This window comes from Artibeus jamaicensis, unplaced genomic scaffold (genome assembly GCF_021234435.1).
Source record: "Artibeus jamaicensis isolate MK-2021 breed Jamaican fruit bat unplaced genomic scaffold, CSHL_Jam_final scaffold_369, whole genome shotgun sequence".
NCBI classification, from domain to species: domain Eukaryota; kingdom Metazoa; phylum Chordata; class Mammalia; order Chiroptera; family Phyllostomidae; genus Artibeus; species Artibeus jamaicensis.
The window spans coordinates 35,027,035-35,054,920 of NW_026522042.1; the positions used below are offsets into that span (position 1 = coordinate 35,027,035).

The window sequence follows — 27,886 nt, forward strand, 5'->3', positions numbered from 1 at the left end:
CTGAAGTGTTGATGGCACTCCCAGGGACTCTCCAGTAAAGTGCTATCCGTTATGCCCTCACTCAGCCAATGGGAGATTAAAATGAAAATTAGTGGAAAACCCTGCCACATTCTGGAAGCTATCGGGGCTTCACTCCCTACTATAAACCCCACTCATTTTGGACCTTGCACACGGGATCCCAGGAAAACTCTCAGAAGCCGAGAGTGAGAATTCTTACCGAAGCTGCCCTTCCACCAACTCTGTGGTGTCCGGTCCAGAGAGGAAGGGAAAATTTCAGGTGGTCCCTTTCTTTCCAAATCTGGACTCACTGATTGTCCATTCTTTCTCTCCTGGGAGCAGCAAGTTCTTTCTGGCACAACATATTGCCATCAATAAACACATTTTCCATTTTTTGTCTACCACTCACAAATTTAGCACCTTTCCATCTTAACTAAGCACTTATCATGCACTGTAGTCGAAACTTTGCAGTTTGAGGTGCGACAGGAAAACTAGCACAAATTTCTTTTTCCTTTATCACAATTTCACAGATAGATTTGTTCTTACCGTAGATCTTAGCAAACTCAGCACGCTTTTTTTGTTTCCTTATTAACGTAAGAACTTTCACATTTTCACTTAAAGGAAGCACTTTATGGCCTCTCTTTGGCATATCTGAATCGCCAGCGTTACTATGCTTGCACTTGGGGGCTGTTTTCAAAGTCAGATAAGGGTTTCTTGAGCACAAACACTGCAGACCCCTCAACAGTCAGTCTGATAACCTAGATGGCTAGTAAGTGGCTAACCAGGTGGGGCAGATGTACAGCTTGGAGATGCGATTCACGTCCTGGGGGTGGGATGGAGCAGGACTCGCGAGATTTCATCGGGCTACTCCGAATGGCGCACGATTGAAAACTTATGGTTTTGTTCATTTCTGGAATATTCCATCTAACGTTTTCTGACTGCAGCTGACTGCAGATAACTGAAACTGCAGAAAGAAAAATCATGAATAAGCGGAGCGTACTATACCCTATGCTAGTAGTTAAGGTCTGGAGATTAACCTGTGCACTAAAGTTTTGCTGATTCCTTAAGATTCTAAAACATATTGATTATCAGACTGGATTACATCCAACATCAATTTGGTGGCTTTACTTAACAAATGTTAAGCAGGTGCATCAGGCAGGTTTAGGTGTGAGGATACCGACAAAATAATAGAGACGACTTTGCTCTCCCAGAGCCCTGTTCTGGTGGGAGAGACAGGCAATACATAAACAGATGTAGATGTTAGTTTGTGATGAGCATTATGAAAACTAAAGCAGGGGGAGGAATAATGAGTGATGGATCAGGGATGCGTTCCTTCCGCTTCTCCAGGGGCCTCAATTCCTTTGGACCTCAGAACTTTAGCAAGTGAAGTGTCCTGTCTGGGTCCCCTTCCTCTTCCTTTTCACTTTCCCTTTGGCTGGTTTCCTCTCACTGTTGCTTCAGAGCTCAGCCCAAAACACTTCCTTAAGGAAGCCAGAAGAGAACCAGTTCAGGTTCCCACTGAGTCATTGCACCAGAGGTTCTTCTGAGCACATGTGTGAAGGTGCTCAGGGCCTTTGTCCTTTCCTCAGTGCAAGGTCAGGGAAGCAGAAGCTGCACATCTTCTTCACAGTTGAGTCTTTAGAACCTTGCAGTTTGCAGTGGCTACCCAATGACCAAATGTCAGATGTCTGGTTAACTTTCAGTGTGCTGGAATATTCAATTAGACAGAGAAGTCCGCTTCCCAAGCCTTGTTACAAAACACTGTGCTTAGCCCTGTAGGCCATTTTAAATAACCTTGGCAATTTCTTTCTATGGAAAGGTTGACCTACACAATCCTGTTTCATTTGATTATGAGTAACAATACTAGCTTATGTCACTATCTTTTCATGTCACTTTAATAATCTCTATTACTATTAGAAACCTGTGTGGACTAAACTACAGTTTTAGTTAATCTTTTATTTGTAAAAGATTGAGTCATGAATAGGCAGAATCAACCCATGCTTTTATTTCCATTGCATATAAAAATTTCATATGAAGGTATTGATGTACAGTACTATCCCCATGGGCTGTAAGAGAGGCTAAGAAACCACTAAAAGATTTGTCATTTATAATGCTCACACACAAGTTACCACTCTGAGAACATTATCTAAGGAAATGAAATTAAAAACAACTAAAATCAGTAACGAAGGATGTGTTTTTGTAATTATAGTGTCCCCTTTGTACTGTGTAAAACAAAAGTAATCAAATTCCTTTGGGCCAGGGCTGCTAAAATCTACAGTTTGTGTCAAAAAATAAAACAAAATAATAGAAGGCTCATTTTTTCCTAAAAAAGAATCTCTCCTTTCACTAAGCCATGTTTTCAGAGGGCTGGGCAGCAGTGGAAAAAAGTTTCCTCATCATCCACTGGGAATTTTTCATAGCTTTTTGGAGCTGGCCATGGTGAAAGGTTAATTTTTAAATTCTAAAGCAATATAAGTTTTGCAGAAACAAATTCTAGAGAACGGTAAATCCTTTATGCTATGTCAATTGGCATCATATAAAATGTGTATCCTACGGACTTACACACTAAAATTTTAGTTGATCTTAATTAAAGAAAAATTCCAGGGTTCAAAAATGACATTTTTCATGTGATATCTTTTCTTAGTATGATAGGAAGCGATGAATAAATGATTAACCAGCAGGTGAGACCCTTGGCTCTAGTTTCAAATCAAATTCACTTGCCTATGTGCTCTAGGTGCCAAAAGTACTTTTTATAATCACTGGACAAGAATATATTTTCCCAGTAGTGTTGGAAGTAGACAACAAATCAGTGTAACTAACTCAAGATCAACAGATGGGGAAAACATCTGTCCCACATGCAGCACGGCTCCATGGCAAGGAGTCCTTAAGCTTGTGTCTCCAAAGGGTCTCTGGATCTTCCGGAGGTCATCTGTGGTTTTGCAAAATCCAGCCACCACCAGAAAACCAATGGATTCAAAGCTTGGATGTGAAATGCCCAGCCCTAGCCTCACCGTAACCTTACTTTCAAATGCAGCAAAACAGAAGAAAATATTGGTTAAAGTTAAGGCACAGCCCTGGGACCAAAGACCTGCAGCTATGTTTTTAAATTTATATATCTTTATGTATTTTATAGTTTTTCTTGAATTTTCCATAAACAGGCTCTAAGGTGACAAGACTATATTACAGGAGAAAAGAAAATGTACAAGGAGTATGTATACACACCATTCATTCTCTCACCAAGAGTTTCCAAATATATCAACACCATCCCATCATGGGCTGATGTTTTAATAAGAACTGATAATTTACAATTAACATTACAGTATGTACATTACAATAAATACATGGTTGTAAACAGACAAACAAGACTGTATTACAGGTAAGGTCATTTGGTGAGAAAAAATGCATGGCACAAAAAATAAATAATGCATCCGAAAATTATCATAAAGCTTTCTGTGAAATCCATTTCATTCAAGTTTTTTCCTTATCTGCAATTTGTTCTATCTACATTATTTTGTTGTGAATTTTAAGTGACGTAAAATAAAATAAAGTTAAAACAGCATTATTATGTTTAGTAACTTGCAAGCTGAAATGCACTGGTTTTATGCAAACTTGGACATTTTTTCCCCATACAGTACCCAGGTATTGCATTTTCTTATGGCATTTTAGGAAACATAAAGCCACTTGTGAAAGGATGTTATTTTTAAAGCGGTGTATAATTCTGAAGCACACTTGGGCGAGAGAGAAGGAGGGAGAAAAAGGAGAAAGAAGGGAGAGGATAAACTGATCGTACAGTGCATTAGTCCCTGTCTCTTGGATATTATGCATTTTCTACAATTTGATTGTCAATCAGTGGGTAACTTCACCATATGTGACCATTAAAAAATTAACAAATTGAAAAAAGAAAGCATCTCTTTTTTAGTGCAGATGTAAACCCTTTCAGGTCTGGATTTGTTTGTGACATATTGCTGTTTAAAAATTTTTTTTCATTATTAAGATTCTAGGCACTCTGTGGGGGAAATACCAAGTATTAGGGAGAGGAGGGAATGAGATTATTTTGGAAAAGGGAATAAACCCTAGATTCTTTGCCTTTTCTTCTAGACCTCCATCAGGGACAAATAAAACTAAAACAGAAATGAGTTTCTGGACAAAGGTAGGACATTATCTGAAAGGTTACTGTGTGATCTTCACAGGGGAGGGAGGGTGGAAACCCGACCACTAATCAGTGGGTTCCTTTTCTGCTCTGTGTGAAAGATCAGAGCTTCGTGAGTTCCCCACCAGCGGGTCTCAGGGGGATTAAAACAGGAGCTCTCTTCCACTCGGTCATTTCCCTGGCTGATTATTTACTGCTTGTCTCCAGAAGGTTTCCTGCAGCATCCTAAGCATAAATGTTTTTCAGGGTTACACTGTTTCTTAACCGTTTTATTTACTTCCCATTTAGTCAGATACTGCCCCCCCCTTAGTTCTATGTCAATTCTCGGATATCCATGTGAAAAATGATCATTTGGGTTCCAAACTCTCCACAGAGAAGGCAAACACTGTATTAAGAGCTGAAATGGGAAGAAAGTCCACATGAAATAAATGCCCCAAGATGCCAACTGAAGGTAAATACTGGGCATTAATCTCTAAAATTGTAATAAAATTCTTGCTGCTAAATTCAGCCAAGGGTGATCTCTAATTTTTATTTCTGCAGAATCTTTCTACTCAACCCAGTATTCCAAGGTGGCACTGGATGGCCAAACACCTGGCCCTGGTGGCAGCACAGACCTTTCCCTCCATGCGACCCAGGCGGTTCTCCTGTACGAGAGATACTCATGGAGCAGCGACAACTGACAGGGTGGTTCCCGCTTGTTACGTGCTTGTCCATTAAGGAAGGGTGGTTGCTACACTTCGGATGACTTTTCAAGAATATTCCTCATATAGTCTTAATCCCATGGCAAAATCATAGAAACAAAAGAGCATTAGTTATATTGGTGTTTCTGAATATGTTCTGCTAATATTTTTAAAACTGCCTAATTAGCTGTTACCTCTCCTCTGTAAATCAAGTCAAAAGCTAGTAAAAGCTAGTCATTCCATGTGACCTCGCCATAGAAATTGATGCTAACTCTAACCTACCTGTTTCTCCCCCATCAATCAAAATGGCAATGATACGGTCAATAGGACCCTATCTATGAACATGGACAGAGGTTCAAACACACGCTAAATAATAAGGCAGCACAAGGAGCAAAAGTTCGTCTGGCTACAACGGACTGTGGAAACAATAAAAGTGAGCAGGATGTACGTGGGTTATTACGAAGACACGCACTCGGGGAATGAGGGTGCATGGTCTACTGACAGAGCAAACAGACACCCGAAGACACTGAATAGGAAAATATCTAAAAAAGGCTGACCATTGTAGCTACTGGGTATTTATATGTCTCTCATTTGCTTCAGACAACACCAACTGATGACTGAATGTCCATGAAGCTTAAGACACATTAGAAAGAACGCACGTGGAAGTTTTACTGAACAAACACTTTGCACACCATGAAGGAAAGTGTCAGTGACGAGCAACTCTGCTATTGGGAAACAGTGAAACAAAAGGCAACGTAAACGAAGACCCTACAAAAAGAGCTTCTTGCAACATAAAATTAGTTTTCATTTTAAAATATGGAAGTCATTGGTATATAAAACAATGAACCACTACAAATTAGTTAATTGCTATGAACTATAAGGTGCAAGTAAAATTTGTAAATTAGATTTATCCAGTGTAGCACAGATTTGTACTGAAAACTTGCAAGTTACTCCTTAGAAAAAAATAACCAGTGGCAAATGAAGTTCTGAACAGAGTTTTTTAAATATAATACCTCAATACATTTAATAATAAAAGTAAGCTCTACAAAAAGTCCGTTTTACATATCATACAAAATGCAGAGGTCGGTGCAGCTCACTGAACCACACTGTTCAGTCATGTATCAGGAAGACTTGAAATTAGAAAATTATGTGATTTCTGTGGCTCATCTTCCTCCTGGTAACAGATTCACGCTGTGTCTTGTTCCTGACCCGTTTGCTGCTTCATTCATTAGTTCACTCCGTCTGTGTAATGCCTCCTTTCCACTGAAAATATCATAGACAAATAAAAAGACAAGAAATCCCAAGTCATATCGACTTCTGGGCTGTCAGATGAGCCACGCTGTCTCAGAAACATTTTGGAGTTGATTTTTCTCTGCTTTGTCAGCATTTCCAAGCTGAAATCTTGTTAAAATGCTGTTCGTGACGATATCCCCCTCACTCTGATGACATGGAGGTGAAAAAACTGGTTACAATATTCCTGAGCGCCAGACTGAGTAGTCAAGGTCAGTTTTGTTCAACAAACGTCCTGGCAGATGACAGTGAGGTGTGACCATGGTTGTGGCATGTGACATGCACTTTGGAAACAATTTTTCTACTAAAAAAAAAGGCGTGAAAGTCTTTTGCACTGTTACGTGTCAGGAGAATGGTCGTCTATTACAGAAGCTTCCGGCTGGCTTCCCTCTTCTTCCCCTACTGCTTCCTCTTCGACCTGTTCATCAAGGGGGATTTCGGTGGACTCCGAGTCTTGAGTGCAGAGAGTCTTGGAGTCACTGCAGCTAGTGTCTTCTTCTACTTGACTTCCACTGTCCTTTTCAGTGTCTGACTCGCCATCCTCCTCTAGAGTGAGTTCAAACTGGAACTTCTCAGTCTGACCCTGCCGGCCCTCCTCCTGGTCATCGGGTGCTGGGGAGGGGCTCTGAGGAATTGTGCTCTGGTACCATTCACGATTGTCCTCCAAAGTGTCCAAAATATCCTGGGCATCAGGGTGTACAAGGTCTGCCCATGTCTCCCAGAGAGGATGAACGATATAGTCTATGAAGCCCACCTAGTTAAAAAGAAATCCAGTTTGAGTATAGGACTTAGGACTAAGGAAGAATGGAACAGCCAAAATATAGGTGAACTGAGAGAGCAGAAATACTGTTGTGCGCTCCACATGGATTCAGATTAAACTGTTTCTACACCTATAAATATACTATGTGAATATAGTCATTAATGAATATAATGCCATAAGAACATATAAATGACTGTATGAATATAAATCATAATAATGAAGGCAATTTTTGGCTTACAAACACTAATGTAAAGTTAAACTTACAAAAATAAAGTATGACAGTGGTACCCTGGCACTTGTTAATTTGTTCTGGAACTTAATGACAAGTACCAAAGCCTATGAGTACCATACAATGAAGCATTTTCTCTCATGGGGTGGTATCGTGACTCAAACAAGTTCTAGCAAGCGCAGTGAGTCCCGAGCAAGGCCACATGCTGAAATATATTTTTCTCATCCAAATGTGAGCAGTACAGGGTTTGACGAGTTCCAAAGCTAACAAGTTCTGAGGTATGACTAATTTAAAAATCACTAAACTACGGTGTGATGTGGATACGATGGAATGAAATGTTGAAGTTGTAGCTTTGTTCTCTCTGAAAGCGTGATGCTTCATGCCTCACCTGTGATTTTTCCACAGATGCATTGTGCTTGTCACACATCGGACTTATCTCCATGCCCCGCTCCCTCTCCCGGTCCCCCTGGCGGAAGAACTCCTCCATGATGCGGTCTGTCCACTGGCGGTACAGCTGGAGAGGCTTCGTGGGGTTGCTCAGGTCCGCGCAGTGCACCATGTTCTGGAGGACCTAAAATAGAAGAATGCTTTCTCTATTCAGCACCTGCTCCTTTTTAAATTTTTTTTTTACTAGAAATTCACATGAAATGACTGTGACAATTAAAAATACATGTAGTGTAAGATTCATTCCAAACAGTTCAACCATGATGTGTCTGTGTATGGTTCACACTTATATTAATAGTCCCAAATTATGCCACCTCTACTGCATCTAAGTTCCGAGAGAAACTGTTCATGCAGCCGGCTGATTAGATTTAGAGCTGCTTAAGTCGCTGGTTTTGTGGAATGTCAGGGCTTTTTTTAAAAAATGCACATCCAAATGAAATAGCATTTCATCTGGTTAATTCTAAAGATAAAGAATTTGGATAAAATTGCTGCTTATAATTACTAAAGTCACTAGCTGGGAGAACGAGAGATGAATCTTACCAAAGCGAGACACACAGACGCGTGTGAACATTCTAGAAACGCTTTACCTGAATCCTGTCTGAGTAATTGTCCAGCAGCAGCACTCCCGAACTTGTCACTTTCTTAGTTTCAACCATAGTTTTCAGATCAGCCAGCAGATTCATGTGTTTTGACATGTCTGTTGCAAGTACCTTAAAAATAAAGAGTATTTTATTAAGTAAAAAAGTCCAGAGGCAAAAAGAATTTGCGGATAAAAGTTATTATTCAGAACATGAGAGGAAATGAAAAGCCATTATGTCATTGAAGAGCAGTGTGTGGAAACTCTACCATGTTCTGGGGCACAGCCTTTTCCCCTTCATTGTCAGTTTTTCTGGAAGCCCAGATATGCGTGTGCAACACATAGGCAAGTTAGGCACGACAACCACTTTTATGACGGGGAAAAAAGAGAAACGGTATCCCCATGATTAAGGCATCATCACATATTTTTCCCATTCCTTGGACTAGAAAGTGGTTTCTGGATGATGATGTGCTGATTGGAGCCCATTCACTCAGAAACCAGATTCTCTGGGCGATTCTTTGCCCACTTAGGACAGACCATTCCTGTCTCTGTGTGCACAGAGCTTAACAGAATGCCTTTTTTGATAACCAGAAAGTTTCCTGTGTCTTGTAATCACTGTGAATGATATGCACAGAGAAAATATTAAAATCACGGTAGGTTTCTAAATGGCACTGTCTCTGATGGAGACTCCCACCCACTCCGCCACCAACTTTTTGGATTAAAAAGTTCACGCTGCGGCCAGCATTCTCTGCTCGTTATCATCTAGGCTGCCTTCACCAGCCCAGAGGAGTTCAGAACATAAAACTAGAATGATGAGGGTAAGCTGTCATTATTCTTAAGTTCAAACTGCTAGAAGTCAAAAAAGGAAAAAAGAAACCTATTACAGAAGTTCATTGCCAGCAGCAGGGGCAGTTTCTCCAACACGAAGTGAAATAATAGGTTTTAAAATATACAGTTCCTTTCACCTAACACTCATTCTTGTTCACTTTAAAACAATTTGCATCACAGTCCTCTTTTTTGATTTTATCAACTACTTACAATGTCAATGACCATTTTCCTTAATGATTGTCTTTGCTTTTTGGTCAAGTTCTGGAAAATGTCACAGTTTTCTTCTTGAAGCAACTTAAAGCCCACAGCCAAGTGATGGTTCTCCAAGACCGAAGAATCATTGTACATCAAGGCAAGTTCAGAATCTTAAAAGGAGGATGAGATAAGATTAGCAAAGCCATTTATTCTAAGCTTATCTTATTCTTCATCTTCTGATATACTTTGTGCTTAGGAAGCAGTTTCCTCTAAATACCTCGGCTGGCCTTTCCGCTACAGGACAACTCAGAGAGAACGGACCAGTTATTGTCATAGTGGCAAGGGCATTGGAATCCTAAGAGTGAATCCTGATGTGACTGATTTCACCCCGTGGGCCTCAGCTTTTCCTTTTCTAAAGTGGAAGAAGAACCGGAACAGATGAATTTTGACCTCCCTTCCAGATCTGCCACAGGTTGTTCTACAAGCTCGGCAGAGTATCACATTATTCTTAATATTTGCAACATGTCTGAAGCATGACATATTGTGTTCCTGATAAGTGTTCACCACCTAGCTAACATTTCATATAATGTAAGGATCACGTAGGATTGCCTGTACTCAGAGAGGGTACGAGAACAGTTTGGAACACATGCACACGAGATATTAGATTTGTTTAGGCTGCTCTTACTTATTTTTATTCACACAATAGCTTTGAAAGAGCAGCTTTATTCGTTTTTCCATTTCCCTTTCCAAGCACCACTCTGGAGAAGGAGAGCAGTCATTCTGTTTCACATGTGTCATGTCTTTTCTACCTGCACACTCGGGCGTCACACAGAGATGGACGTCAGGCTGCCTGTGTATCTCACGGTGAGGACGCTGCTCTTTCTCACAACCGCCCCAGACCTGTGGATTTTAGGCAGTAAAAGATCCTGCCCTCTAACTAGCTCCTGTAAACAGCAGACCAGATGTATGTGAGAGTCATTAAAAAGATTGACTGGTAAGTGAATCTGACTCCACTTAAGTCCTTATAAAGACTAAAAGTGCATATGCTTGATCTTTTTACTGACTAATGTACAGAAAATATATTTGGAAACATACATTCTTTTTTAAGAACAAAATCCAGTGCTACTCGATGACTATTTTAAAGAAGCTAGGGAGGAGAAGAGAGCTTCAAGATACATTTCTGCAGTGAAACCTATGACTTCATCAGTACTACGCAAGCAGGAATTTCCTCATTGAAGTTTTGGCTACCAGCTACTCAGACAGAGATGAATAGAGTGGCAGTTTGCATGTATGGTATAATTGCCTTTCTCTCTCTCTTTCTTTTTTTATTTCTTGATAAAGCAATAGTGCTCATTTTCTAAAGGTCAGTATCTGGTCAATTTGACTTTTAAATAGTCTATGAAAGCATCTAACTATAAATATCTATAAATAATTAAACATATAGAAATAAAAAACTTTTAAACTCTAAAGGATCTTACACGTGATATTATTGTTTCTACAGTATAATCCTATTAAATAACATTGAAAGGAAGGCAAAATGTTTTCTGATTGGAGAAATAAATCCAAATGAATATATTATGGTTCTTTTAAGGGAGCAAATTGTATGTAGATCAGGGTCATTAACAGAACTGACTAGACTTATAAAAACCTGGGTTAATCTATATGCCCTGTGAACATGAAGAAATTCAGCTATTAAGCCTGCAGAATAAAGGATGAGGAGCTGCTGCTTTAAGGAAGAGGTTGATCTGTGGTAGGAATGCTGAGACAAAGAATCTGAATTCCACTCAAGGTAAGGATGACCTTTCACAAAGCAGGCTGTCCAGGAGCCCTAGCCAAGCCTGCCTAGGAAAGCAGTAGCTCCTGACATTTGAGTCCAGACTGACCAGAAAGAACAGGAACCCATTCCTTCTCAGACTGGTGGGCCACTGCTGCCTCTCCAGCCGCTGGGGCTGTTACACAGAGGTGGCGGTGACTGCTGATTTGTTTTAAGATGTGTGGTCACATCTAAAGGGGGGGGTAAGATTCTGTATTTTGGAGATAGATTTTTCCCCAAAGGTGGCAGTCCAGCAGTTCTATGTAGACTCCTTAAAGGCTAGGAATAATCAGACGGTTGCCTTCATAGTTCGCTGTGAGGGAACAGAGGGTAAGGGCGGCCAGTTTATATGATTTTGTTGAAACCCTCTCATTTTTCCAATGCACAATACGAGTCACCTCTTCCATGAAGCATTTCTTGATTACCACAGGCAGAACTGCCCACTTTCTCCTGTGATTTCCTGTATACTTTGTACCACTCATTTGGCATTTACCACATTTCACCTTATTTGTCATTATATGTGTACAAATCTTAACAGTCCTTCCCAAAGACATCTCAATTGAGTTAGAGACTAAAAGCCCTATAGAAAATTAGAAGTTATTTATATAATGGGCTTGGTTATCTGGTTTCTCCTGGGTACTTCTGAACAAAACATTCTTCCTTGAAGTGGAGAAGGGAATTAGTGATTTTAACTTAATATCCAGTGGCCAAGGACAAAAGATTAAACGAAACAGCCTGGCTCACTCCCTTGGTTTATTCGCTCCTTGGTGCCCTTAACTAGCGTTGTTTTTCTCTGCCCTTGTTAGTACCATCTGATGTCATACATTCACGTGTTACGGTTGGTCTTTTCTAGCAGAAGGTCAGCTCCGCAGAGCCAGGGCGTGGTCTCGTTAGAGCACGTGTTCCCGGGACAATATGTGGTGCAGGGAATGCCCTCAATGATTTGTTTGTTGAATAAAATAATGATGGGGGAAAAAGGCAGAAAACTGTACTTGAACAACAATACAAAACAATGTTAAAATATAAAAATAAAGTATGAAAAAGCCAAAAAAGGATGATCTAAGCAATTATTTCTATATGATGACATTTGACAAGCATGAATTTAGCCTTACCTTGAAAGGATTAGATTTCTACAGAAATATAACATTCCACATATAATATACAAATAGAACTATGGAAAGCTTGTTTTAAAATGAGACTGCAGAAAGAAAACGTGTGTATCAATGGCCTGATCTAGCTCCACCCTAACGTAACGAAATGCCTCTGCTCTTGCAATTAAAAGCCGTATGCTTTGAACACAAAGTCATGTGGGTAAATCTTTCTCCACAAAATTTAGGCATCTTTGCTAAAAACAAAAATGACTCGTTTTCCAAGTAAAACTTGATGCTGCATAGATTCTGTGTTTTGAGAATGCTTTACTGAGAAAAAAATGCTCTGAAGTTTAATGCTCTTTTTAAACGACACCCTCCAGCATGTTATATTCAAAGCTTTATGAAGTTATTTGCATTTTATGAATTTATTTACATGTATTGTCCTTGCAAAAGACTTCTACAGCTTCCCAGCTAGAATTTCAACTTTAAATCTTATTCATATTCTCCCATACACCTAAATCATTTATAAAAGCTTAGCTGACTCTGCTAGATAGAAATGATCTGTTGTGGAAGCCTCCAGCATGTTTACAATGACTGCGCACATTGTTAGTAGGAAATCACTGGGCACCTACAATGAGCACAAGCAAAACAATGGAGACCATCGTCACAACCACGAAGCAGAGGAGCGTACCTAGACTCAGCATCAGACAGCTGAGCTCCAGGGCCTCTCTACCAAAGCAAGCCTTGCAACCTCACAGGGCTTTTGTATAACAAGATGGGTGACCTTCAAGCTCTGGGTTTGTAAATTTGATGATTAAAAGTCTTTCGGATTCTTTATTAAAGGAAATGCAGATGAAGCTTTTGGCACTGGACAAGTTGGCAGCACCGGCTCTAAGGTGCTAACACTGCTGGTTTGAGCCACTGGTGCTCAATTAACACATGGGAGAAAGAGAAAATATGTCTATAAAAAAAGAGTTTACTGCAAAGTAAAAACAGTCACATAATTTTGATAGTGCATTTCACAAAGTTATTAATTGTAAGTTTACAAGTTTTTAAAGGGACTCCTTTATAATGTGCTGTGAAGTCAGAACTTTCTTGGGCTACTGGCTATGAAGCTCCCTCTGCACCCTGAAATAAAGTGCTTACTGGCATGATCCGGAATCAAAAGCTAGCTAAGGCAGTCATTCTCATAATGCCCTGGGGCTCCGACCAGCCCTGTGGTACTGTCATGGACCAGATGCTGCTGCTGATTCATTCTCTCAGGGATAACACAGCCTCATCACGCCCCACCCTGAAGGGAACAGCAATCCGCAGCTGCTGTGGGAACAGTTCGCTTCCCAGTATGGCTGAGGTCCCATGGAAAGGAGATCCTAGCAACACCACTGAATAACAAAATACTTAAAAAACAGAGTTAGTTCTCCTTTTACCTCAAGCAAGTCATCAGCAAAAGTCTTAAACCGACAGCCCTGGCCACTGTCATTGTATTTGTAATTCTCCCCTAAATTTCTGCACTCCCTATCTCCGTGGGTCTCGAACTTGGGAGACCATCAGATTCATGAGCGAACCGAGGACCTGCTCGCTTTAGTCTCAGACTCCACGTACCCGGTGCTCACCAGCGTCCTTCTGCCAGTGCCAGCCTAAGCCCATTTGCCCTTGGAGGGTCCCACAGTGAAGAAAAAAGCTGGTCTTCATTAAAAAAAAATAAATGATCAGAGAACTTGGAGGCAGTGACTTTATTGTCAGTTGCTTAATTTTTTTCTGTTCTTAATTCTAAAGTAATAATAAGGGAACACATAATGCTGTATAGAGTAGCACACAAGAAACAACACACGCTAGTCTGAATTTTGGATGTTATTAATCTAAATAAAAAATATATACCTTTCTTAAAGGCAAAACATTAAATTAAAACAAAATTTTTATGAATTTGTTAAAAACCTATAAAATTAGGAACCTTTTATAGGTTTTTAACAAATGACAAGCACAACAATCAAAATAATAAATCAGGCCAGGCTGAGGAGAAGGCCAAGTGTTCACTGTGCTGCGTGGTCTCCCTGCTCTTCTCAGAAAGGAACCGGTCAGCCCTAGCCCCCCGCCACCCACAACGTGAACTCATGCAGCAGCATCTCACGTGTGTTACTATTTATGTGTTAATGGTTAGTTAACGCTTCGGTGGTTCCTGAAGACCCTGTGGTGTAGGTTCTTATATGGTTGCTGGGCTATGAAATGTTATCCTGTCTGATCTTGGATAAGTACGTAAGTTCATAGACCAAACTTGTAAAATGAACTTGGCTAGCCACACGTTTTAGGAAATCTGTGACTTTCCGAATCTTTCTATATGTGAGTCATGGAAGTGTACTTTGTTGGATGGTAGTCCAGAGGCTACAAAAAGATACAAAAATAGACTACACATTCTAAATATTCAAACAGCATATGCCTCATGGGATACAATAATAATTTTCAGAACTAAATTACATTAACACACACTCTCATTAAAATGCATATTTACACATCTCAAAAGAACTTTATGGCTCTGGAGACACCCCCAAGTATATAAAGACCTTCATTCTAAAGTACACAAAGAAAAAATATCTTCTGCAGAAAAGAAGACTAGCTCCACTTACTTGTATTGATCAGAAACTGATTTGACACACCAGGATGATCGACATCATGTATTGCACTGGCAAAAATTGCTGCAAGAATCTCCAAATCTGTAAACACAGCCTGGAAAACCAGACAATATAGATAACATCACTACTCTATTACAACACAAATTAAGGTTTAAACAAACAGGAAATAGTACTCAGTAGAATTTGATGGAAAACAAATGAAGTTTCAAAATGTATTATTACAATGTGTCGGGAAGAGTCGTTTAGAAGTCATAACCTTTTTAAGTGTAATAATCTTGGAAGAAAATATTTTATTATTATTTTAAATATTATTATCATTTATGATAAAAACTTTTCCATTGGTTATATATTTTTAAACATTGCAAAAAGAGTATTTTAAATTATTTTTTAAAGAAAATAACGAACAATAATTTTTTCCCCTTCATTCAGACCAGGGTTTCTCAACTCGAGTAGAATTCATATTTTTGGCCAGATAATCTCTGTTATGTGAAGTAGTCTTGTGTATTGAAGGAACTGTAGCAGAATCCCTGACTTTTAACCATGACATGTCAGTAGCATGTACCGCCTCGGCCCTGTTGTGACAGGTAAAAAAGTCTCCACATATTGCCACATACTTCTTGGGGGGGAAGGGGGAGAAGGAAAAGAAAGGAATCACCCCCAGTTGAGAACCACTCACTCAAATGATGAGGTAATAACATAGTTTTATAATGAAAACAATGTGAACTATAAAATACATTAGTAAAAAAGAATCTTTCCCCAAACAATTAAGGAAATCAAATTGCTTAAATAAACATTTCCTGAAACAACTTCTTGGGATTTGGTGAAATTAAAGAAGCGCTTCCTGCCCTGGCTGGCGTGGCCCAGTGGATTTTCAAACCAAAGGGTTGCAGTTTGATTCCCAGTCAGGGCGCATGCCTGGTTGTGGGCCAGGGCCCCAGTAGGGGAAGCATAATAGGCAACCACATACTGATGTTTCTGTCCCTCTCCTTCTCTCTCTTCACCTCTGTCTAAAAATAATAAATAAAATCTTTTAAAAAAGGTGTTTCCTTCTAATAAGTTCTATGGAAAAAAATCAATGTGTTGCTTGTATTTTAGAGTAATCATCCTTTGAACTATACATGCAAAAGCCATCAGACTAAATTCCAGAAAAACAAATGAAAGTTGAACAAGCCAGACAGATGTGTTTAAGGGCTGTCCACCAGATCGTTTCCAGGAAGCAGTGTCACGAACAGATGAATCCCTAAATACCTGGCCAACTGGCAGACAAAATCTCCAGGCTATTGACTTACTGCCCCCATGTCTTTTCCTTTAAAACTCATAGACTTACAATGAAGCCAACTATATTCTGTACTGCATACCCTTTACTATAAACGTTTAATGACCTTTACGAGTGGCAAGGTAGTATTCTCAAGGTTTTAGAGAGCAGGTTTACCTCCAGAGCCGGCGTAGACAACAGCACGTGTGTCGACTGGACGACGTCTGCGGCGTGAATGTTGTTGTGGTAGGCCACGTCGGCGTGGTAATGGTCTTCCAGGGTCATAAGGTATGTGATTAAAGTGTCCACTGGAATTTTAAATGTTTTTAATAAATCCCGTTCCTGTAGGAAAAGAAATCCTCTTAACATGTTGTCCTCACATAAAAAGATTTTCCATAGAATGTGTTAAAAAAAAATCACATCCGGGAGTAGAAATGGCATTCTCTCTCCTAATGTCTAGGGAGGAAAACGGGAATCTTTGGGAAGATCCAGGGACTTTATTTATTTATTTTAGGGCCAAGGCTGGGAACTCTGGTCTAGGCAAAATGTTCTCTTTTTAAAAACTGATTATGCTATTACAGCTGTCCCAATTTTTTCCCCCTTTGCCCTCCTCCACCCAGTAATCCCCACTCCCTCCAGTGATCCCTTGCTCTGGTCACATCCATGGGTCATGCATGTAAGTTCTTTGGCTACTCCACTTCCTATACTTGCTCTAAACACCGCCCTGCCTACTCTGTAACTACCAATTTGCGCTTCTTAATCCCTTCATCTTTTCTCCATTCTTCTAGGCTCCTTGCCCCACTGGCCACCTTTCCAATGTTCTCTATATCTACGATTCTGTTTCTGCTCTGCTTTTTTGCATAATTTGTTCTTTAGATTCAATTGTTGATAGTTATATATTTATTACCATTTTAATGTTCATAGTTTTGATCTTTTTTGTAAGTTCCTTTAACATTTCATATAATAATGGCTTGGTGATGATGAACTCCTTCAGCATTACCTCATCTGGGAAGCACTTTATCTGCCCTTCCATTCTAAATGATAGCTTTGCTTGGATACAGTAATCTAGGTCCTTGCTTTTCATCACTTTGAATGTGTCTTGCCAGTCCATTCTTGCCTGCAAAGTTTCTTTTGAGAAATCAGCTGACTGTCTTATGGGAACTCCTTTATAGATAAATATTTGTTTTTCTCTTGCTGCTTTTAAAATTCTCTTTTTATCTTTAACCTTTGGCATTTTAATTATGATGAGTATTGGTGTGGTCCTCTTTGTGTCAATCTTGTTTGGGACTCTCTGTGTTTCTTGGACATGTATGTCTATTTCCTTCACCAAATTAGGGAAGTTTTATTTTATTATTTATTTCTAATAGGTTTCCAATTTCTTGCTCTTTCTCTTCTTCTTCTGGCACCCCTATGATTCAAATGAGGGAACATTTGAAGTTGTCTCAGAGGTTCCTTACACTATTCTTGATTTTTTTGGATTCTGTTTTCTTCTTGCTGTACTGATGTCTTTTTCTTCCTTATGTTACAAATCACTGATTTGATTGTCAGCTTCATCCACTCTGATGCTGACTCTCTATTAATCATTCTTAAATCCAATCAGTGTATCCTTCATTTCTTCCTGAGTCTTTTTTATGCTGTTGAAGTTCCCACACTGAGTTCCTTGAGCATCCTTATAACCAGTGTTTTGACCTCTAATCTGATAGATTGCTTATCTCCATTTCATTTAGTTCTTTTTCTGGAGTTTTGATCTGTTCTTTCATTTGGGCCATGATTCGTTGTCTCTCCATTTTGGCAGTCTCCCTGTGTTTGTTTCTGTGTGTTAGGTACAGCTGCTATGACCCCCTGTCTTGGTAGCATGACCTAATGTAGCAGGTGTCCAGCGGCACGGCCTCCCCTGTCACCTAAGCCATGTACTTGAGGTGTGCCTTCTGTGTGGGCTGAGTACTCACTCCTCCGGTAGATGAGTCTTGATTGCTGTCAGCAGGTCAACAGGAGGGACTTAGATCCAGGGACTTTAGGGATAAAAGCAGTGCTGAGTTGTCCTTCAGAAGCCCAACAGTGCTTAACTCAAGATGTACGGTGTGAGCTGCCAGTATAAAAGTGTCTGTGTCCCATAATCATTGTTAGTCTGAATCTAGTACCACTGACTTGGCTACTAACTAGATCACATCGGTTGAAATGCAACATCCTTTCTAGGGCTGTAATCTGTCACTCCAGTCCTGGAGTAACTATAGCCTCAACTCCTCATTTAAATCTTAACCCTGCACCGGGACACAGGGAGCTCAACAAGAATGAAAAACGGATGTGAAGAAGAGAGCGGTTCACAAAACTGTGAAGAGATTACATCTGAAGACTAGTCGGCAGGGGGCTGATTCATGTTTTTAGAGTTAATACTCTGTTCTCTAGGTGAGTCAGGAGCATGTGGATGATTTTTAAACTATTCTTTTAATAAATCATTTCAATTTTCCCACATATCTTTTTTTTAAATGGAAGAAAATTAGTAACATTGGTTTACTTGTATTTTGCCCATATTTAAACTGTTCTGTATTCTTATTACTTCCCAGGTAAAAGGACAAAAAAGGAAAAAGTACAAAATACGCAAAAGACGGTGAGGAGCAAAGATGACGAAATGCATGTTCCAGGTGCAGCCCGGACACGAAGCCGTTACCTGGAAGATGGTGTGCATGATAACAGTCAGAGGCCGGTTCCCAGACAGCTCTGCGATTCTGAACACGTGAAGGCCCCATTTGTTCACATCTTCTAGTTCCTGGGGCGAGAGAGAGGCCGAAAAAATCAGAAAGGTGCAACGTGAACCAATGAACATATTCATTTAAAAATTACTGACTTTAATGTAAAGGAAGGTAGATTTTTAAAAACGAATTCATTTTAACTGTGATGGATACACTACCTAAGTAAAGGGACACTTTAGGCAAGTTCGCTCAGACGTACTAAAAACTGAATAGTATTGCTTAACCTCCTGTCTTTGACAATACAACATATTGACATACTTTCAACATAAATTTCAAATAATTTCTTCAATAGATAAGATCCATTCACAAAAACTTTATCTATTCTTCTGACAACAGAAGAGATAGTAGATGTCTAACTATTTAAGGTTAAACAATAAAATTCAGAAGCAAAAAGGAAAGAACACACAGCACAAACAGCCTGTGTATATTCACATATTCGTAAAATCCAAATAATATAAAAAGAGCTTTATAAACTGCACTCCTGTCTTCAGAAAAATCCCCTATAAGTTGATAAACTTGTCCATCCACTAAAAGAGAAGGGATCAAAATCCGTGAAAAGGCATTGCTGTGTATCTGTGATCATGAGCCTGGACATTCTCCCACCTTGGCGAGGACGTCCTCTTGCTCCGTTTTAACCCCGAACCTCGGGATGCTGGAGTTGGTCAGGCTGGAGCTGTGCGTCAGCTTCTTGACCCCGCTGATCTGAGACATCGGCCTTTTCTTCTTCTCCTTTTCCTTCTGAGTTGGAGAAGGAATTTCCACCTCATGTTGCTTATCTTAAAAACAGAGAAAATAGTCTACATTTACTCTTACTGCTACTTGGGCCTTTTAAAAAAGCATAACAGATATAACTGGACAGGTTTTAAATTATCATTGTATGTTCCAGGAAATATTTCCAGGTAAAGCTCCTTTTAGAGAAGTTGAGTATTTACAACTTGATGTGGACTTAATTTGACACCGCAAATTAAGCAACTAAATCTCACTGCAAGGTAATCACATCAAATGTGTTCACTGGTTACCATTTTGATAGGATGCTGTAATTAATTTTTTCAAAACACTCATCATGATAGTAGACTTGGAAAAGGCAAAGCACATTGGTTATTTCCACTGTTCATCAACTCCATTCCTATCTTCAATCCACTCAGTGGCTTCAAAACTGCTCTTGTCAAGTAAGGAAATAGCCACTTGGAAATAGGAGCCACTTCCTGCGTAAATATAAAAACAGCAGTGGAAACCCAACAGCCTGCAGAAATGGATCACACTGTGGGAGTTAAGCAGCTTATCTGAATGACTTGGATCACTCCTGCTATTCCACATTTTCTACACTATAGTGAGATAGCAGTTATGATATAACAAGGTTTTATAGGAAGCACAGAGAATCTCCAATGTTCTCTGATAGGTCAACATTGGATTCACAAAAGCTGTTCTTTTCAAATAAAAGACACAAGATGTGTCAGTACCTTTATCCCTGATGGGGTGAAGCTCCTCTAACTCATCCTTGTACATACTTGTGTGTTAATATGCTAGTAAGACATTCAGCAATTTGGTTTTCCAAATAAAGTCAAATCAAGGACATGTACAAGTTACTGAGGTTCACTTACTGCATTTTTTCTTCTGTGAATGGGCAGTGGGAGTGGTGCTGTCCTGTACACAACTCTCGGCTATTGTTATCAGCAAGCGTCTCTTTAGCAACTGCATTCTATCGCTCTGCTTCATCAGTTTACCATTAGACCATCAACCCACTGAGGGCAAGGACCATTTCTAGTTTATCATTAAATACCTAGTACCCAGCAAATGGCTGGTGCTGAACAAGAATTTGTTGAATGCATGTATAGATCTCTCGGAAAAACATATTTTGCAGTTTCATACTTTGGCACTATAGACCTTTAATTCAGAAAATCCCTAAAGTCCTGGATAAAACTAAGAGATAAAAAAATGTACTTTTTCATGTGAGGTTCTAAAGCTTAGGGGTTTGCATGATTAATATAATGAATAAAAACAAATAAAATTCCTAACACTTGATTTCCAAAATTAGTTGGTGCCCTCATCCACCTCCCCCAAAACAAACAACCTGAGAGGAAATCCTAAAGTGCAGTTAGATTGTCGCTCTCACCTAAGAACGTGTTGGATATGTACTCAGACACCTGGTTTCCAGACCGACTCATTTCAGAGAGATGGGTGAGCTCCCGATTGAGCATCCTTTTAAACTGAAACAGATCAAATAAAATAATAGAAGATGAACATTTAAGTGAAGGAACATAAGCATGTGCTAAGATACAGAAAATATGTCCAAAGAATTTTTAAAGTGTCCTGATACCTTAGATGGGTGCTATGTGATGGAACTTTCTGCAGTGACAGAAAGACCCTATGACCTGTGCTGTGCATTACAGTGACCGCTAGCCACACGGGGCTAGCAAGCACTTACATTGTAGCTAGAGCAAAAGAGAGCTGAGTTTGAATTTTATTTAATTTTAATTTAAAGGACATTAAAAAATAAAGTGTTATTAGTATTTAGAGAAGAAAAAAAACCCCTAATTGATAGGCACACAAAAGGCTGCCATACAATAAAATGTGGTTTAATTTGCATCAAATTGTCATTAGCAGAAATGAGTATGTGTATGGGTCAGAGGTTAAACTGTAGTCTTTTACCCCAGAGCAAAACCAAACACACTTGAGAATGCTTCCAAAATTACCGAGAAATAAAATACATGAATGGATACTACACAATGTTTCCTTTGTGAAGTTCTTTCCAAGTAGGGAGGGTAAGATTTATTGGTTCTCAGCATCCACAGAATTTCTCGGTCCATTTCCCAAAGTCACATTTAAACAAAACAGGTCAGTTTTCAATACTTTACTTCATTACTTCATAGTTTTGTTTTAACTGATGCCATGGTGCCCATTTTATCCAAAGAAACCCTGGGATCTACCCGCCACCACCACACGGCATTGGACTCCAGAGTTCCCAGAGACATTACGCCTTCCCGTCATCAACTGCTTGGTCATGTCTTCCTCGGACTCTCAAATTGCCTAATCAGGCCTTTTAACATACCTTAATATTTCCCTAATGTACAGAAAAAAAATTTTTCTATATATACAGTAACTGTCAATTAGATACTTGACCTAAAAAGTCATATTTTATTCTAATATTTAGTTGCCTTTAAAATTTTGAATTTCACCATAAGTTATCATTTAAGTCTGGGGGAAAGAGATAATGTGCTTATCATTTAGTGATATTTAAAATGTAATTTGAACACAGTGTTTAATCAGTTTATTAGAATTAAAAAGAAAAAAGCCTTTCTTCTCTGCATAAATCACACCACGATGTTCTAACTCAAGATAATTTGTCAAATTACTTCCAAAGTCAATCTTGTTGACCAGGTAGATTAGGTGTAAGAATTTATCACCACAAAGCACTAAGGAAAATCAATAAAAACATTTAAATAAAACTACCAGATACAAGAGATGCTTATTAGCATTATCCTGCAGCCAACACTGAACTGCCCATACCAACACAAATTCCTTTGGTTGTTAATTTACAAGAATAGAGAGAGCTTATTCTCAGACTCCAAAATATCAAGTTCACTTTCTTTATTTATGTACTTTTTAATAACTTGTCTCTGATGATAAATTGCACACGCGATATAGAAATCTAGATATAAATTTAGAAATCACATATATCCTCACTGCTCAGAGCTAACCATACATAATTAGCTACACTTCCTCCCCTGCATTTTTTCATTTGTATGGATGTACATTTCTTAAGCTGGCATCATGCAGTGTACAAAACATGAGTTGTTAATTTTCACTTAGAATTATATGTTATGATTCACTGGGGAAAAAATAAATTCTGGGGCCTTGTAAGAATATTTACTCATGAAGACATTTACAATAGTGTTCAAAACATTTCCTGTCAGTCTTTTATAAAGTTATATTTTCTTAAGTTACAGGCTATAAACTAATTAAATGATCTGATATAAAGTGTCTTTTATTTTGCCTGGACATAAGCACTCCACATTATTTGAGCTCTTTCTATTTCCCTGTGTCTTTTATAGTGATGGCTGATTTTTATCACTATAGGACAAAGAGATGTAAAAGCTGGATAAAATTATGCCCATTAAAGTACCTATCTCAATATCTAGCTCCCCTACTCATTCCAATAAATAAGTTAGGGTATTATTCATGTAGGGAATAGTCACCATGCCTAAAAACTATAGTAATAGGATGCACAAGACTCAAAGTAAATCCTTGCTTAACAAATAAAATTTACTTTTGGAAAAAATCTTTAGGCAAATGTGTTCAAAAGAGTCTGCTAAACATCTTAAACATACATTTAATGAAATAGCTCTGTGATCTGAAACTGTCCATGCTACGAGCTAACAGTTTCTAGGAAGAGCTGCCCAGTCAGGACAAAGTCTTCTTTATAGGATGGGGAATAGGCAAGGCTTTCGGCTGCTCCCAGCCTCTCCACAGTCTATGCAGGAGCCACACTGACCACCTGCACTCCATGCATTTCTCTCCATGTAACTCAATGCAAGCTGAAGGGGTGGTTGGGAAAGTTAGATGGGGACCCGGTTGCCTACAGAACTACTTTCTACCTTGTAAGCAACATGGTATGAGGAATATGTCGCCATATGTTAAAGCTGAAACACTGCATGGGACCTGTAGGTTCCCTACACAAATGCTTCAATTTACCTGGAAGAATGTAGAGAATGAAGTGTAATTTTCCAGGCAGTATACTTATGTAAGTCATCAAAATAGCCGGTCAGTACACATAACCAAGGCAACAAACGCCAGTGAAAGGAATCCATTGTGTAGACTGATAAATTACAGATTGTGCATTCCACTGACTATTTCTGCATCATATCTAATTCCCAGACTACTCTTCTGCCTTTGTTCAAAACCCAAAAGCATGGTGTGGAGAAATTGTTCAATGCACACCTATCTCCCCACCAAGGCAAGTGAGGGGCTCTAAGGAAGTCAACATTTCTTTTAACACAACTAGAAGAGATAACTTTTTAGGCAGTCCCCTTTCTTCCCAAGGGAATGGGTAGGGGGGAATCACCCAAAGACAATCTTTGAAGAGTCAATTAAGTTACAATATAACACTTTCTAAAAGGAATTAAAATGGCCTCCCTTTTTTGCTATCTATATGAAACTTGGAGTCCAGGAAGGCAAAATGATAACCACAGTGCTTTCTCAACTGGCAGCTGATGTTACAATCTGGTTTTGGAGTGTATAGCTGGATATAAAGGACAATAAACCATTCAACAATGATTTTTTTCCTGGGTGCAGAAAGAGGAATATTATTTTTTTATTGTTATTCATGTAAGTGTGAATTTCTCTCATTTTAAGACTGCTACACATTATCTGGATTTCTATGTAAAATTACTGAGAGGAGGAAAATTATTTAGAAGAGGTGATAAAATGTATTTCTCCTAGAATAATGTCAATTTGCAGATTTAGAAGAGATAAAATATAGAGCTGCTTTTCAAAAGATCTGGTAGCAGAGTACAGAACAATTTATTTGAGCTTTTAGATATTTTTAAAAGCGACCTCTAAATGTTTTCTGACGATGAGTTATTTCGATTGGTTATTATCTAAACATATAGAATCACTTAGTTGCAGCAAAGAGAAGATTTCCAAGTTCACGCGTCCGCAGCCTTTGTTCTCATTTGCACTGGGTGTCTGCCTGCAGCATGTGCAGCACAGAGGGGAGCGGGATGCAGCTGGACTGAATGCTGCGGTTTGCAGTTTAAACTCCAGTCCCTCGATTTAGTCTACATTTAAGACCGTGGAGGAAGAAAAATAAAATAATTAAAACTTTAAGACTCTTAAATTCAACCCCTTTATTCCTGTATTCGTGCCCATGTGCTACTGGGTACATTGTATATTCTCCTAATCTATGATTAAGAAAGTGATAAAGGTTAACATTTAGAAAATGCTTGTCCCCGCCCCCCACCCCGCCACATAATAGTCTGTTAAAAGTCATTTAAATATGCCACATTATGATACACTATGTGTTTGGTAGACATCAGCATAAAAAGCTAAAATAGATGTTGCACTGGCTGTACAATAATAATATGTATAAGACTAAATATATTTATATTTGTCCTTCTTAAGGGAAATTATTTGTTCTTCTTGATATGATACTGTTTTTAGTCTAGGGCCACACCACCCTGAATGCACCCTATCTTGTCTGATGTTATATTGTTTTTAGCAATATAATATTAAAACATAAACAAAGCTGTCCAGCAAAAATTATCCTCAAAAAGATATAGACTAAAAATCTATCCTGAGAATTCTAGAGGTATTGTTCATAATCATAATACAAATGTGAAAACCTTCAAAGACATATCCATATCCAATATCCGTCTAAAAGCTAAGAGGTGAGTTCTGGGATTATGAGAGTTTCCTTTATTACCCTTTATACTTTTCTATATTAAAAAAATTTAGCCAAGAAATGGTTATCAAAATTTAAATGAAAATCTGCATTTTATAAAAACAATAAAAAAATTTGGACTGTCCACAGATTAAAAGGGAGGTGGGGAATCATACTACCTGGACAACTAAAACTGAAATGTTTTCTTAGAATACAGAAAATCTCATAGCAAAGTGTAAATTTTCCTTTAAAAAGGAACAAAGAAAGTAAAACAATATTTCAACCTGAGTTTTTAAAGTAATGAAAAAGGATTGTTAAAAATAATGCATTATTGTGATATACTCAAGCATTCAAGACTAAGTTTCAATTTCTGAAGGGGATGCTGCATTTAGGACTGAAGAAGGTCTTTCTGCCTCCTGGCTCTGTTGCCGTGATCACCAGGCTGGCACTGCCGGGGGCATGCAAGGAGCCTGCTGGCCAGGACTGTGATTTTTACTCACTTCAGCATATTAATCCATTTCTTCAGATTAACAAAAGTAGCAGTATCATATAACATACATTTCTTCAAGTGTTACAAATAGATAATCAAGGTTTCATTTTAATAATACATCACTTAAAAAGTCAAGTAATGTTAATTTTTAAATGGCATCTAGATTACATCCAAAGGTGAACAAAACACACTTTTCATCAGGTTAAACTAGTGCAGGTTTTTAGAAAGATCCACTAATTAATTTTTTATAAATTTTAAGTGCTACAAACTGGAAGCCATACACCGGTATAAGTCATTTTGCTCAGCAATTTATTGCCAGTCGACTTATTTACTTGCCTTTCAATTAATACACTTGATATTTACAAGCATAACTGGAATCCACACAACATGACAAGCAGAAGAGCCGCTGCACACTAAAAAGCTATTTTAACATGCCAACTACAACTAAGAGAAGTTACACAATTTCTCCTTATTTTGGCTACTAAAAACACGTATTTCTTCTGCAGTCGCGTCTAAGAAAAAGTAAAAGATTGCTTAGAAAGCTTAACTCCATTGTAATTTATTACAACGATCAGCTACACAATCAGAGTAATCAGGCTAAATAAACCTTACCTTTATGTAGCCCCAAGACACTGACAGTAAGTAGTTTGCTTCAGGCATGTTTGATTGATTATATAGAGAGACAGTAAGTTCTGAAACATATATATCTTCAAAACCTTGGTAGTTCAATCTCCACAACCCTAGGAGTGTGTGGGTTTTTAAAGATTATTGGGAATTAAGTATATATAAGAAAGCCTTGCATTAGATCCCATCTGACATCCAGCCGTCTTCCCACCGAACACATGCCATTTGTAAAACTCCAGAATGGAACAGCATTCAGCAACTATTCTGAGTAAAGAAAATTCATGTAAGAAGGAAATATCTAAAGATCTAAAGGTCTGCATCGTTCTCTCCCTGGGCTCCCAGGATTAATGAATAATGTATGCCAATATGCTTAGCTGCAAGAAAGACAAGTTCTATCAAAAGCTACCAAATAAGGAACTGCGGAGAAGCTGGCAGGAGTGACAAGAAACCCCACCCATAAAACCTCAAGTATGCACCAATTGCTCTCCATCTCTGGATCTATCAGGACAGGAGGCCTGGACTAGGCCCAGGGTGCTTCGTGATTGGCTGGCGAGGGCAAACCTCTGAGGAGGCGAGTTTCCTCCTCCTCACCTCTGGTACAGGCAGTTTAAAAATGGTATCCCTACAGCTGAGGCTGCCGCAGGAAAGGATGAGTGGGGTTTCCCTCTCACAGTGATGAATAACCACCACGAAATGCTTCGAAACTCATAGCTCATTCTCAAATAAGGACTGCCAATCCTTATGGAATCATTTCTATGAATTTTAATATTCTCTGATTTCTCTTTCTTCAAAATAAAAGCTGCTCTGAAAATGGCAATGAGGCATTTGAATTGCTTCTCTCTCCCAAATCCAAAACAAAACAAGTGGCTTCCCCGATAATAACACAGACACAACAAAGTCCTTCCTCCACCCAACATAAAAGAACAGTGCGGTTATAAAACACAGTTAGTGTTCAGAATTCACAAACGGAAGGGACGCATGTCCTCACTGGTGCTGCATGGCTGCTCTCAGCTCCCTTCGTCAACCTCAGTTATCAGGTTCTGCGTTACTAAGGTACCATGAAGAGGGGATTTAAAGATAGTGTATCTATTGATACCCCTTCTTTGGGGCTGTTCTAAAAACATCTTAAAAGAATTTGATGAAAGGTCTACTAAGAACACAGACTCTGAGTTCAGATCCTTTAGGGCACAGCCCTCAACACGTCATCTCACCTCTTGGTGTGTCAGTGTCCTTCTTGGGAAATGGGTCACTGAGGTAGCTGGTCTCCAAAAATGACCCTGCATCGAATCTGAGCTGGCAGGCCTGTGGGACCAAGTGATGCGTTGTGACTGTGGAGGGTGTCCTAAGAAGTCCTGCAGCTTTTACCTTGGTCTTCTTGGGTGTGCTGTTGGGATCCCTGAGTCACTCTGTGAGAAAGTCTGACTGTTCTAAGACTAATGGGTTATGAGGAAGCCCATGCTGATTTATCACAAGGCCACCGGGAGAATTTGAGAGAGGGACAGAGAGAGAAAGACAGAAAGGGAGAGAGGGAGATGGGGTTGGGGAGGAGGGTGAGAGAGGGAGGGAGGAAGAACACACTTATATGTAAAAAGTAACTGTTCTAGGCTCAGATAATCATAAGTGACTTTTTTACCTGCATGACCGGTGGTTGGGACCTGCAGCGATCCCCCAGGAAGGACTGTCCTGTGTATCCAGGACGTCTAGCTT

The 27,886-nt window shown here is 39.1% G+C and overlaps 1 protein-coding gene across 7 annotated transcripts in view; it reads right to left on the reverse strand.

Annotated features, from left to right (window-relative positions):
- Nucleotides 1-1,978: 1,978 nt before the first annotated feature.
- Nucleotides 1,979-27,886, reverse strand: part of PDE4D (phosphodiesterase 4D) — a 658,809-nt gene continuing 632,901 nt past the window's right edge. For all 7 annotated transcript variants that reach the window (XM_053657205.1, XM_053657206.1, XM_053657209.1 and 4 more), the window contains 9 exons: nucleotides 20,800-20,893; nucleotides 19,290-19,462; nucleotides 18,605-18,703; nucleotides 16,114-16,278; nucleotides 14,676-14,775; nucleotides 9,166-9,320; nucleotides 8,138-8,260; nucleotides 7,495-7,677; nucleotides 1,979-6,871 (listed from right to left, as the gene is read on the reverse strand). In XM_053657205.1, the coding sequence (XP_053513180.1) occupies nucleotides 6,455-6,871; nucleotides 7,495-7,677; nucleotides 8,138-8,260; nucleotides 9,166-9,320; nucleotides 14,676-14,775; nucleotides 16,114-16,278; nucleotides 18,605-18,703; nucleotides 19,290-19,462; nucleotides 20,800-20,893 (1,509 nt within the window). In that variant the 3' untranslated portion in view covers nucleotides 1,979-6,454. The remainder of the gene's footprint in view (nucleotides 6,872-7,494; nucleotides 7,678-8,137; nucleotides 8,261-9,165; nucleotides 9,321-14,675; nucleotides 14,776-16,113; nucleotides 16,279-18,604; nucleotides 18,704-19,289; nucleotides 19,463-20,799; nucleotides 20,894-27,886) is intronic.